Source organism: Odocoileus virginianus, chromosome 34 (assembly GCF_023699985.2).
Source record: "Odocoileus virginianus isolate 20LAN1187 ecotype Illinois chromosome 34, Ovbor_1.2, whole genome shotgun sequence".
Taxonomy (NCBI): domain Eukaryota; kingdom Metazoa; phylum Chordata; class Mammalia; order Artiodactyla; family Cervidae; genus Odocoileus; species Odocoileus virginianus.
The window spans coordinates 18,327,756-18,342,457 of NC_069707.1; the positions used below are offsets into that span (position 1 = coordinate 18,327,756).

At 38.9% G+C, this 14,702-nt stretch overlaps 1 protein-coding gene and 1 non-coding gene across 8 annotated transcripts in view; both read right to left on the reverse strand.

Annotated features, from left to right (window-relative positions):
- Positions 1–14,702, reverse strand: part of STXBP5 (syntaxin binding protein 5) — a 156,207-nt gene that overhangs the window by 120,283 nt on the left and 21,222 nt on the right. For all 7 annotated transcript variants that reach the window (XM_070461467.1, XM_070461466.1, XM_070461464.1 and 4 more), the window contains exon 4: positions 11,792–11,892. In XM_070461467.1, the coding sequence (XP_070317568.1) occupies positions 11,792–11,892 (101 nt within the window). The remainder of the gene's footprint in view (positions 1–11,791; positions 11,893–14,702) is intronic.
- On the reverse strand, positions 8,052–8,123 carry TRNAW-CCA (transfer RNA tryptophan (anticodon CCA)). The gene has a single exon. It is a non-coding gene; the product is annotated as a tRNA-Trp (tRNA).

A 14,702-nucleotide genomic window follows, 5' to 3' on the forward strand; every position in this document is an offset into this window, starting at 1 on the left:
TACTCACCTTTAGGAATGAAGGTGTCAAAGTATTATTATATAACAAACAGTATGATAAACAAAAGCTATCTGGTACTCATGAGAAGAACCAGATCATTGGAGAAGACCCTGATGCTGGGAAAGATTGAGGGCAGGAGGAGAAGGAGGTGACAGAGGATGAGATGGTTGGATGGCATCACCAACTCAATGGACAAGACTTTTAGGAAACTCTGGGAGGTAGTGAAGGATAGGAAAGCATGGCATAACTGTAGTCCTTGGGGTAGCAAAAAGTTGGACACAACTTAGTGAATGAACAACTCATGTGCAACTGTTAACTATACTTTTCCATTTCTATATTAGATTACTTAAACAGTAAAGGGCATACTCTATCTTCCAGTCTATGGCTTGAATACTGAAGAAGTTTCTTTCTCGCTCTATATACACACACACACACAAAAGTGCATAAATATTATATAAATATATATATATATATGCATACACACGTGCATAAATACTACTCTATTTGTACATTTATGTACTTATCTCAAATCATTTAATAGTTTTTTATTATGTTCATCTTCTCTAAAATGTACTCTCTCCGTAAGGCACAGTAATAGCCTGGAATAGCATATTGTTCCACATTTTTGCTCCATGTTCATAAAATACACACAAGACAACATGAATTTGGAGTGGGGAGGGAGTCATTGTTTTTTTTCCAAAAAGAGTACTGTACAAATTGTTCTGAATTTCCCATTCTTATCCATCAGTACCTGGTGAATGAGGTTTGACTTCTAACTTTATGGTAAGTGTATCGTACAGAACTTTTAATCCTTTCATTTTTAGCTTGTGTTTTTTATTTATGCTATTTAAGGACACCTTGCTCAGGTCTTACAGATATTTCCTGTCACTCTCTTTCACGTTTTACATTTTCTTTGTTCATCTTGCATTTAGGTTTTTAACTGGCATGCAATTTATTTTCGTCATGAAGCAGGGACCACTTTTCCCCATTTAGATAAATGCCCTCACAGCATCTTTTGTTTACTGCAGCATCCTTTTTATTTGCAATGACACCTTTGTCATTTATCAAGCATGTGTGTATCTTTCTTTCTCTCCACATACAAATTTCTGGAGTGCATTTACTGTGCTTTGATTCATTCATCTGTCTTCCCCTTGTAATTACTGAACCATTTTAATCTTTACTTTTATGATTTTTGATATTTAATAAATAAATCCCATTATCTCATTATTTCTTTTTCAAAACTGTCTTGGTTGCTCTGAGACTTTCTTTTTTCCAAGTGTACTGCAGATCACCCTAAGTCCAGTAAGCAATGCTGCTAAAATTCTGATTCAAACAGTACTGAATTTATAGACATGGAGATGAGTGGCATTTTAAAACTTGAGTATTCCTTAGTGTGAAGCTTTCCATTTATTAAAACTTTTCTTTTATTCCTGGAATAAAGTTTTCATTTTTGCTAGTGGTATTTCTATAAACACTGTAACCCTTGTTGCATGATCTGTGCTTTTTTCCCCCTTTTTCCTTCCATTTACTTTCGAATTTTGTGTAATTATGTTTTAGGTTTATCTTTTATAAACAGTTTAACGGCTATATTTTGTTGTTTTTAAATCCAGTCTCAAAACCCCCAAAATTTCAGTAGTTGACTTAGTTGAATACTAAACAATTCTGATTACTGACTTAGTTGAACCAATTTTTTTTCTTAAACATCTTTTTTCCTAACATTTTATCTCTTTTCCTGACCCCTATTTATTGTCTTCATTTCCTTCTCTAGTGGTTTTAATACTATATATTTTCAATTTTAGCAGTAACTCTTACACATCTAAGACACATTTAACTTCACAGCTCTCCAACAAAGTCTTAAAGATTGAGACTGGTGGGGGCTTAGTGTCAGATAAGCATTACATTTTTTGAGTTCATTCTGAGCTGACAGTGTTACAATACAGCTCATTAAGGTATTTCTAATTCTACTGGTTAGGCTGAAAGGACTAACTCCTGACACAGATATTTTAACTCCACAAAATTTTTTTCACTTATGCCTCTGGATCACTACTTCTCTTCCCATTGTTCTGTTTTCTCCTGTCTTCTCCACCAAAAAACTCCAAAACTTAGTGTTAGAAAATCTATTAATGTCACAGATTAAATCCACAGGGAGAAGGTAAAAAATCATAGTCATCTAAAAATGTTATAAAGGTATTAAATTAAAAGGCAACTTCCATAAAAGTGTTAGTTGCTCAGTCCTATCCAAAACTTTGGGATCCCATGGACTGTAGCCCACCAGACTCCTCTGTTGAAGGGATTTTCCAGGCAAGAATACTGGAGTGGGTTGCCATTCCCTTCTCCAGAGGATCTTCCCGACTCATGGACTAAACCCATGTCTCCTGCAATGCAGGCGATTCTTTAACTTTCATAATTGACAAACAATTCTTAAGGGGAAAAATTCTTATCTTAAACCAACATCCTACCTTATGCTAACAATAAAACTCTAGAAGCAGTACTATTATAATTATTAACAAGAAAAAGCCACCTGCTGTCACCAATATCATTGAACACTGTCCTGAAAATTCTTGCTAATACAATAAGGCAGAAAAATGAAAAATAAAACCATTTTCATCTTGAAAATCACTGCCAGATTATTACAGATTGAAGTGTGCTTAAACTCCCACGCATGCTGGTTTAGGAAAAAGAAATATCCCATTTCAAAAAAAAGAAAAAAATATAAAAGCTTTGCTATGGACCTATGGACCAAATAGCACTTGAAGGATAATCAAACAACCTAGCAAGTTTTGGATTAGTGGGAGGAATAAAGATTATATCAAGTTAGCCTGGAGCAAACGCTCCTGTTTTTTTCACTCGAAGATTCTCCCTGTTGGAACCTATCTCCCACACAGCAACTGTGTGGAAGGTCATGCCTTCAAGAGAAAAGAGATTCCCCTGTTTCTATCTGCCCCCAACACCTCAAGCATTCATGGTTTAACAGGCATAGCATAACAATTGTAGGAATTCCTGTCCAAAATGGGGGGAAGGGGAAGGTGAAAATGAGTCCATAACATTTCTGAAGTCCAACTGGCCAAATGTTGGATTTTTCTTAGGCTTCAAGGCCAGGGAATAAGCCTCCATGTACCCCAGTTCTGCCCTCTTCATCATCCTTTCTCATGAAAAGTAGCATTTGTTTACAGCCAAGTACTCTTGCTGTAGCCTCCTTTCATTCTGTACTCTCTTTAAGTCCAAGCTGGCAATATTTCTTTTATACAATCTTCTCAAGAAAGTTGTGGACTTGAATACCTTTCACTGGGTTTTCTGCATTAGAAAAAGTCATACCCACAAATCTTCTGGAGGCAATACCTTCTCTATCTAGGCTCCTGCTGAGAGGGCCCAAGAATGATACTCAAACTTCCTACAGGCTGTCTAGATTGGTTGAGAAGGTCTATAAGGCCTTTCAATCTTTTAAAAGAGCTCTTTATGTAATTAAATACTGTGACCTTTTGTTCTACAGAAGATTTTTAGTGGAAAGTTGTTCAGCCGCATCCTCAGGTTTTTCCCTATGCCACACTTTCAGAAGCAGTCTTGTGCCAAATAGATCAGGGTTAAGAATTTCTCAAATCAAGTCCTAGTTCATTTAAATATTCTTTCTCTCAATTTATTCCTCTCCTCTTGCATTTTACTATAAAGCAGCAAGAAAAAGTCAGATCACACTTCTAAGCCTTTCCTTGGAAATCTCTTCAGCTAAATATACAAGTTAATATTTAAACATTATACAAAGAGATACTTCTGTTAAGCTTTCTGCTGCTACAGAACAAGAAACTTCTTCCTTCAGTTTCCGAAACCATGTCGCTCTCTTCCTTCTGAGCTCTCTGGCAGCAGTCTCTAGTCCAGAGTCCTACAAACAGCTGGTTCAAGCAGTTTCGGCTTTTCTATCATGTTTCCCCAAATACTTCCAACCTCTACCTACTGCTTGATTCCAAAGTGATTTCTACATTTTTAGGTATTTGTTACAGGGATCCTCTCCTTCTTTATCTTTTTTGCAACTGCGTGCAACCATGCTCAGTCGTGTCTGACTTTTTTGCAACCCTATGGACTGCAGCCCACCAGGCATCTCTGTCCATGGCATTTCCCAGGCAAGAATCCTACAGAGGGTTGCTATTTCCTTCAGGGAATCTTCCTGACCCAAGGACTGAACCTGAGTCTCTTGTGTCTCCTGCATTGGCAAGTGAATTCTTTACCACTGTCACCTGAGTATATTATAAACCCCCGGTGCAAGTAGATCAGTCTCTTTGGCTGACTCAATTTCTTTGTCAGAATTCCTTAGTTATAAATTTACTCTAGGAAGTTATCCAACACTTCCTGACTTTTATAGTCTCAAGGTCACCAGTCCACAACTGTTTTTTCTCTGAACACTGAGAATGTCTGTTTCCTTTTTAAATTTTGTCTCAGTGTGTGGTTCTCTACACTGAGAATTCCCAAGGTGACTCATCATTTCCATATGAGCAAGCAATTCTCTCTGTGGACTAGAATTAGGTCCAGAGTGGTAGATCTCTCTGCCTGCCTTCCTAACAGATCTAGCTTTCATTCCATTCCTTTGTTCTAGTTCTGAATTTCCTCTCATGAAATTGCTCTCAAATCTAATGCATGTATACTTTTCATTAAGCTGTTTTCAAAGGAAAATATTTTGCTGATATTTTGCAATTATCACAAAAACTGTAATTCCAGGTATAGAATCAGTTCCAATATTATGATATTTTTCTCATTAAATATGTGCAAGGAATTAAAGTATTTGCAAGACTTCTGCTAGAGACTTTAAGGGCCGATATCCAGCCAACATCTCTTTTATAGCTATGCCTTGTTCTTGTGCAAATTAAGCAAATTTTAAGCCTCGTAAATATGCAAGAACAGTATTTAGATAATACTATAATAAGAATATAATGAGAAATAAGTTGTTGTCACTACATTATTTTATTGATGCTACTAAGAAAACCCGACGCTATGGCAGCAGTCAGTCCCTAAAGTATTACAGGCATCAACGCTCTCTACTGCTTTGTTGGTATCTGGATGGGTTACTTTAGTATTGGTTACTTTTTTTTTTTTTTCTTTAGAGGACTTTGGTCACTGATGCTCCACTGATAACTGCTAAAATGAAATTTTGATTAATGGATTATCAATCCATATAATATTATATTTTCCTAACCATCAGTTTATAATGCATGCTTATTTTATTCTCTAAAAATATATATCTATCATCAAATGGAAAAGCTTTAAATCAGAGAGTAAACTGTAAATCAGCGTGTTAGGATAAAAGAAAACGTATCTTTAAGACAAATATTTTAGTTTCAATACAAAGACTTGGCTACTGAGGTGTCTAATATATTTATGGAGAAAAATTCTAGCCTTTGAAATTTCACTAAGAGAACAACCGATCCTACACAAGAAAGCATAGATATATAAATTTATTCTTTAATCTTGAAATGTTTCATATATTGCTACTTCAAAACCATTATGAAAAAATTTAATGTAGTTAAGAATATTGGTCACGCTCATATATATATTATCATGTGTAAAACAGACAGTGGGAACCTGCTCTATAGCACAGGGAACTCAACTTGGTGCCTTGTGATGACCTAGAGGAATGGGGAAGGGGACAAATGGGAGGGAGGTTTTAGAAGGAGGGATATAAGTAGACAGAGAGGCTATTTACTTTGTTGTACAGCAGAAACTAAGATAATGCTGCAAATCAATCATACTCCAATAAAAACTTTTTAAAAAAACAATCCTGGTCATGATAGTTCACGGTAATGAAAAAAGATTAGCAGATAGTTGTAGTTAATTATAAACGCACAACTTTCTCCCAATTAAACTTTCTTTAAGGGAAAAAAAAAACCACATAGAAGCTAAATTGAACACAGTCTGATAAGGCAACTGCCAGATAGAATTTTACTTGTCAAATTCAAAGTTTCTACCAAAACCAATAAACAAAGCAGTGATGTAATGTCTAAATTCATAAAGTTAAACCAAAATTTGAGACTTCAATTTCTACATTTTTTTCTTAATCATAAAAGTGAAATCTTATCAAAATATCCACATTATGTGATTGCTTAACACAAGTGAACTGTGCACCTAAAAATGGTTAAGATAGTAAGTTTTATGTTATGTATATTGTAGCACAGTCCATGGGGTTGCAAAAGACCCAGACACAACTTAGCGGCCAAACATTATAGCATAATTTCAAAAAGTTAAAACCAGAAAAAATCCACATTATGAAAAATTACAATTAAACCATTGTAATTCCTATGAAATATTCTTATTTTAGTAGAAGTTTAAATTACTTATTAAAATAAGACTATATTACAATAACACATTTGAAGCATTTAACAATTATTCATAATGTAATAAAATAGATTTATAAAATTTTCATACTTTTGCTGCCTTTCCTAGTTTCAGAGTAAAAATACATAGCATAAAGATGAAATAGAGTAACTTAACTATTAAGTTAGCCCAAATCCATCGTGGAATGAGGGGAAAATTAACTATGTTACTGCTTATTGTACTTCAATGTCAATAATAAAAATCAGCAGCATGATAGTTATATTCATAAATATTCCAGCCCTTCTTCTTCTGGTTTAGATGAGTAAAACTAGGGATGGCCATGTGCCTTGCTCTGGCCCAAGAAATGAGAACGGAGAGATATACATATCATGTCCAGGCAGAAGTTTTAAGAGCCAAGTATGCTTCTCTATATTCTTCTTCCCTTCACTACACTGACTGGTAATGCTGTAAAGACTGGCTGTTCCTCAGCCAAGATTCTGGAATAAAAATGATAATGATAATAAAGAGTGTTCCAGCAAATCCACAAAGAACATATAGCCTAAGTAAAAATAAACTGTTGTTCCTTTAACTCTAAGATTTTTAGAGTATTTTATAATAACCAGACTACCCCGACTGATATGGATATAAAAACGGAACACGAAGCAGTTATATAAAGAAAAGAACCAATATCTGCAAATGAGGGAGATGGAAGGATGGGCAGGAAATCATAGGATTCCATCCCTCCTCCTGCCTGGGGCAGCTGCTCCTACAGAAGGCTTCCACCAGAGCAGAGATTACAGGGGAAACAGTGTCAGACTTTATTTTTTGGGCTCCAAAATCACTGCAGATGGTGACTGCAGCCATGAAATTAAAAGACGCTTACTCCTTGGGAGGAAAGTTATGACCAACCTAGATAGCATATTAAAAAGCAGAGACATTACTTTGCCAAAAAAGGTCCATCTAGTCAAGGCTATGGTCTTTCCAGTGGTCATGTATGGATGTGAGAGTTGGACTATAAAGAAAACTGAGAGCCGAAAAATTGATGCTTTTGAACTGTGGTGTTGGAGAAGACTCTTGAGAGTCCCTTGGACTGCAAGGAGATCCAACCAGTCCATCCTCAAGGAGATCAGTCCTGGGTGTTCATTGGAAGGACTGATGCTGAAGCTGAAACTCCAATACTTTGGCCACCCGATGCGAAGAGCTGACTCATTGGAAAAGACCCTGATGCTGGGAAAGACTGAGGGCAGGAGGAGAAGGGGATGACAGAGGATGAGATGGCTGGATGGCATCACTGACTCGACAGACATGAGTTTGAGTAAACTCTGGGAGTTGGTGATGGACAGGGAGGCCTGGCGTGCTGCGATTCATGGGGTTGCAAAGAGTCGGACACGACTGAGTGACTGAACTGAACCAAACTGATGAAAAGTCAAAAGTCGTAAATGAGAGAGTTCAGGGTGAGGGGCAGAGTAAGTCTTACCACCACGGGCAGGTTCCTAGAGCTGTAGCAGGCATAGTAGTATGCCTTCCCCTCCCCACCTGGAACCAGATGCTGCAGAATAGTAGACTGCCAAATGCCACCTCGCCCCTTCTTACCATTTGAGAAAATCTGAACTTTACTCTGAAGAAGGAGAGGTGAAGTCGCTCAATCGTGTCCGACTCTTTGCGACCCTGTGGACTGTGGCCTACCAGACTCCTCCGTCCATGGGATTCTCCAGGCAAGAATACTGGAGTGGGTTGCCATTTCCTTCTCCAGGGGATCTTTCCAACCCAGGGATCGAACCTGGGTCTCCCGCATTGGAGGCAGACGCTTTAACCTCTGAGCCACCAGGGAAGCCTTACTTTCAAGAGAACACAACAAAGTTCTACCATGAGGCATGGGGCCCATTTCTCAGCACTGAGGTACAACAGCTGCTATGGAAGTCTGTGGCCATCCTTGAGGATTTCATCCAAAGAGAATATTCAAGAACCAAGTTACCCATGCTACAGTGTCTTGCTTTTTGTTGTCCTAACAAAGGCCCTGGGTCGGGAAGATCCCCTGGAGAAGAGCATGGTGACCCACTCCAGTATTCTTGTCTGGAGAATCCCATGGACAGAGGAGCCTGGCTGGCTACCATCCACGGGGTCGCAGAGTCAGACAGGACTGAGTGACTAGGCACAGCACAATAAAGGCTGAGGGGAAGCTGAACTTTGATCAGAACCAACCAGTTTCTACTGGTGAGGTGGGCGGAGTGTATTTACAGAGCTGAAAATGCAGAATTCCATCAGTAGGTTTGATTTGTAACTTTTAGTCTGCCTGCAATTTGGAAGACCTGGGTTCGATCTCTGGGTTGGGAAGATTCCCTGGAGAAAGAAACGGCAACCCACTCCAGTATTCTTGCCTGAAGAATCCCACGGACGGAGGAGCCTGGTGGGCTACAGTCCACAGGGTCGCAAAGAGTCGGACATGACTGAGCCATTTCACTTCACTATACAATTGTATCGGCTGCACCCTGCACAATGGCACCCACCGAAGAATTGATGCTTTTGAACTATGGTGTTGGAGAAAACTCTTGAGAGTCCCTTGGACTGCAAGGAGATCCAACCAGTCCATCCTAAAGGAGATCAGTCCTGGGTGTTCACTGGAAGGACTGATTTTGAAGCCGAAACTCCAATACTTTGGCCACCCGATGCGAAGAACTGACTTATTGGAAAAGACCCTGATGCTGGGAAAGACTGAGGGCAGGAGGAGAAGGGGATGACAGAGGATGAGATGGCTGGATGGCATCACCAACTCAATGGACACGGGTTTGAGTAAACTCTGGGAGTTGGTGATGGGCAGGGAGTCTTGGCATGCTGCGGTTCATGGAGTCGCAAAGGTCAGACACGACTGAGCCACTGAACCGAACTGAACTGAAGGAGAGGAATTGTGGACTCTGAAGTTGTAACCCCCCAAAAGGGCTACTTTTTCATATTTCACACAAAGGTGCCACCCGTTTGTCAATACATGTGCCTATAGGCACCTTATCGACTAGCTTATGGTTCCTTATCCACATTTATCAGAATTTTTTGGAGACCAACCTTAGGGGTACTACAGAGAAGACTTCACTACATATCAGACAATCATGGGACTCTGACCACTCCGGGACTCCTTGAGGCCTGATCCTTCCTGCATGAAGATTACCATGATAACCTGCAGTGTACGTTTGTGAACTTGGATGACATACTGCCACATTCCTGTGTCCCAGCGAGCAATATGGGCATGCCACTGGTAAATGAACTATCAGAGATATTCTTCTACTAGAATTCTACATCCTGCAAGAATCCCTTCAGTGGGTAGTTGATTAAGAGAACCTGCAGAGCACCCCATGATGATCAAATGATATCACTTTTATGTGCTAGAGTGCAGGCTTTTGTGAACTTTGATACTACTGATGTTCTGGACCAGATAATTCTCTGTTGTGGGGGACTGTCTTGTGTATTTTAATATGTTTGACAGTAACCGTGGTTTTATCTACTAGGTAACAGTAGCGCTGCTCATCCAACACAATTCAGGTGTACAAAAAATGTCTCCAGAGAATGTCAAATGCCCTCTGTAGGGTACAAATGCACAAGGTTGACAACAACTCTGATATACCTACACTGCCATTGCCAGTAGGTGCTTTGAGACCGACAGCAAGAAGATGAGCACTGAGATGCCCACCACTACTTTCACCAGCCCAATGGCATTTGAGGCTGATGGAGAGCCTCTTCTGAGATCCCACTGGCAAACAGACTAAGAAAGTCTGCCCAGCAAGCTGACAGGCTGGCTCTACTCCCACTGGATGGAGAGAACTGAACCCTGACTTTTGCCTTGCTCTTTCTCCCTTATCTCATCGCTCCCTCCTTCTATAAACTCCTCTACCATGTTTGCCCTGTCCTAGTAGTAGAACCACGACTCCAAGCCATTTACGGATTTATCTTCCCAGACAAGATGTAGCCCAGTAGCTAACTATGCTACTGACCACCTGCCAGCTCTGGTCTGGCATACAGTGCAGACATGCTCTGGTGTTGGCTAGGAAAGTCTATGCTATATTCCCAGCAGCCTCTTTAGCTTGTCTACTTTGGAAGGCCACTGTGGGCAGAAGCCCAAATTCACAAACAGACTGATCAGTTTACATAACCTGAATGGATTGATATTTTTCAAGGCAGAGGCATGGCCTGATTCTTGGACATGGATTGTGGAGTCTAATGCCTACCTTCTCACAGACATGGCCTGACACTAAGTCCACTGGATTCAGATGCTAGCCAGATTCAGATTTCTTAACCTTAACACACATGCGCATGTACACACACACACAGATACACATATATACACACACACACACAGGCTTCCCTGGTGGCTCACATGGTAAAGAATCTGCCTGCAATGCAGGAGACCCCAGTTCGATTCCTGGGTCAGGAAGATCCCCTGGAGGAGGGACAGGCTACCCACTCCAGTATTCTTGGACTTCCCTGGTAGCTCAGATGGTAAAGAATCCACCTGCAATGTGGGAGACCTGGGTTCAATCCCTGGGTTGAGAGGGTCCCCTGGAGAAGGGAAAGGCTTACCCACTCCAGTATTCTTGCCTGGAGAATCCCCATGGACAGAGGAGCCTGGTGGGCTACAGTCCATGGATCACAAAGAGTCTGACACAGCTGAGCGACTAAGCATAGCATAGCAAATATACATGTACACACCAAAATATACAACATAAACAATAGGGAGGGGAGACTGCACTCCTTATGCACAGTTCATGCCAAAGTTAGATCCACATCAATCAAAGTTTAAGCACAAAAATGCAACTTTAAGAGAACTTTAAAAAAATATGGGAGAATGCTTAACAAAATTGGAGTGAAAAGCCCTTTCACTCACCCACAAAATTCACAAGTCATGTGAGATTTCTATAACCAAGTCATTTCACTTCTACAAATTGATATTACAGATATACTTGCCTAAGTGAACACAGAAATATGTAACATCACAGTATAATTAACAACAAACTGAAAAGGATAGAAATGTCCATTCATATTAAACCCAGTCTTAGATATATCAAACTTTCAGTTAATTCATGAAGACAGTCTGAATAAATTATAGCGATTCCATACAATGAAGTATTATGCAGTTAGAAGAATGACTAAAGAAGATTTAAATATAGCAACATGAAAAAAAATCAATCAGCTTTATTAAATGAACACAAGTTACAGAGAGAATATGTAATGCCTTACCTTTATGCAAATAAAAAAGCTATATATAGAGATTTTTGCTTATGTATTTATATAGTTCTAGAGGGACACAAAAGAAATGTCTGTGGGTACCTCTGTAGAGGAAGATGGGTATGAAAAGGAAAGAAACTTGCTTTTTACTGTACAGCAGCTTAAGTTTTTGAATTATTTTTTAGATTGTACATAAAATCCATCACAAAAAAAATCAAAGAATAATATTCAAAAAATTTCAAGAAGTATAAAATAGCATATACATAAAATAACTGAGGAAATTCTTACCTTTCCCTGCAAAATTTAAGTGAATGTAGTATGGCAGGTCTCTTTTGACGTAAATTCCATAAATGTAAGGTGTCATCAGCCAAGGCACTCACAAGAGCTCCCTTAAAAATAAAGTGTAATGTATTTTATATAGAATATATTTACAAACATTAATGCTACTAAAAGAGCTGCCAAAAAATCTCCTTCTCAAATTTCAAAGCTTTTTGCCAACATTAGCTTTAGTTCTGAGAAACATTTGCCTCACCCAAATTCTAAGCAGCAGACGTAGAAGAGTGTATTATGTGTATACAGATGTATAAAAACTATATTTAAACTTCAACAATTTAATTAAAGTGCAATTTTATATCTTATAAACTAAAAGTATACTAGGATCTTTATTGACAAAGGTCCATCGAGTCAAAGCTACAGTTCTTCTGGTAGTCATGTATGGATGTGAGAGTTGGACTATAAAGAAAGCTGAGCACCAAAGAATTGATGGTTTTGAACTGTGGTGTTGGAGAAGACTCTTGAGAGTCCCTTGGACTGCAAGGAGATCAAACCAGTCAACCCTAAATGAAATCAATCCTGAATACTCATTGGGATGGACTGATGCTGAAGCTGAAGCTCCAATACTTTGGCCACTTGATGCAAATGGCTGACTCATTAGAAAAGACCCTGATGCTGGAAAAGATTGAAGGCAGGAGGAGAAGGGGATGACAGAGGATGAGACAGTTGGATGGCATCACTGACTCGATGGACGTGAGTTTAAGCAAGCTCTGGGAGCTGGTGATGGACAGGGAAGCCTGGCGTGCTAAAGTCCATGGGGTCACAAAGAATCAGACATGACTAAGAGACTGAATTGAACTGATACTAGGATCTAGTTGGATATAGTTATCAACAACTAGTTATGTAAAACTAGAAGTCAGACCATAAGTTACTTTGTCCTTATCATACATACTCCCCTTGACTAAAAGATAAATATATGGTATGAAGTAACTTTGATTTGGCTTAAGACAAATGAACATACTCTGCTTATATCATAATTCTACTAGAATGATGTGGAAAACAAAGATAGCATTCAGCTCTCTACGATTTCAGAGTCCAAGGGTTGAAGAATCTGACTAATTTAGAAAGTTAAATAGCGAAAACTATTAAACAATATCAGGTCTGAAAAAGAAAACCTTTGGCACCATGTGAGAATCATGCAGGGGACTCAGTCTCACCTCCAACCTGACAAATCAGAATTTTTAGAGCAAGAACCATTGCAGATTTATTTTTTTTAATCGCCAGCAGTGATTTTGATGTGTGAATTGGATTAAAAATCTATAGACTGATTTATTAAGACATATGAATGTTTTTCCTCAAAAGAGGAAGAAGACAGTCTTCATCTAACAGAGAATAAGATAATAGATGCAACATGAAGAACTTATTTTAATTTCAAAAAAGATTTGCAATTCCAATCCTTCAGGTTACGATGAGAAATCTTAAAATTTCTCTTTCAAAATAGGAAGAGTTTCTCATTTATCCAAGAGAACTAAAATAGCTCTGAAGACGATTTACATTCAATGATCTCACGAAGTTCTTCCACCTTTAAATTCGATGAGGGCTACTCTATTGGGTAACTACTCCTGTTGCCCCAATATTACTTAAAAGTGCACATACTCTCCTTTTCATTAGAAAGCATCTTCATCACTCTGAAGCAGAAAACTCAAAGGATTCAGAGTATCAAAGATTTGTACTCTTCCTTCTTACTTCCACCATAGTTTCAGACCAGGTCATCTTCTTTCCCAAGATGTTTGTCCCATCTTAGTATCTCAAGGAAGAAAAGAAGATGTAGAGACAAAATACAGCTGACTGCCTATGGTGGCTCATTTATCTACATAATGGTTTTCCAAAAACGAAAGTAAACAGCTACTCCCTAATTTTCACATTTCCATAGCCATTCCCATTTAAAGTCATATTTTGCTAAGCATGTTTTAAAACTGTCATTTTGAAGTACTTAAAGTGTAACATTTAAACATGTAAAATATCAAAGAACTTTAGGATAAAATCTACAGAAAACAATCCTGCATTATGCAATAATGACTATTTAAGATCAATTAAGATTTATAATCAACTAATAAGAATATAAGGTTTTTAATTGACTAGGTAAGATTTCTAAAATTTAGGTGTGCTGTGTTTAGTTGCTCACTCGTGTCTCACTCTCTGCAATCCCAGGGACTGTAGCCCACTAGGCTCCTCTGTCCCTGGGAATTTTCCTGCCAAGAATACTGGAGTGGGTTGCCATGCCCTCCTCCAGGGGATCTTCCTAATCCAGGGATCAAATCCAGGTCTCCCATATTGCAGGCAGATTCTTTACCAGCTGAGCCACAGGGGAAGCCCAAGAATACGGGAGTGGGTAGCCTGTCCCTTCTCCAGGGGATCTGCTTGATTCAGGACTTGAACCAGGGTCTCCTGCATTGCAGGTGGATTCTTTACCAACTGAGCTACCGGGGGAGACCAAATTTAGGTGCATAGTTAATCAATTTGCAATGTTATTTATATTGCTCATCTTGCTTTAAAAAAAAAAAGATCTTAACACAAATACAAAGATGGAGAATAGGTTAGCGGTTGCCAAGTACTAGGGACTGAGAGCAGTAAGGGCTGCGAGTATAGAGAGGCAGCCTGAGAGCACTCCTCTATGTGCTGGCACTGATCGTACCTTGCTCCTGTCGGTCATTTCATAAAATTTATGTATTCAATAAAAATGCACGAAACTACACACACACACACACAATCAGAGTGTAGAAACTGGTGGTGAAATCGAAATAAGGCTTGTAGTCTAGTTAATAGTATTGATATCATTCTCCTGGCTTAATATTTTACTACTGTTATGTAAAACATTACTACAGTGGAAAGGGGAGAGGGTACATAGGGTCTCTATCTTGAAGCT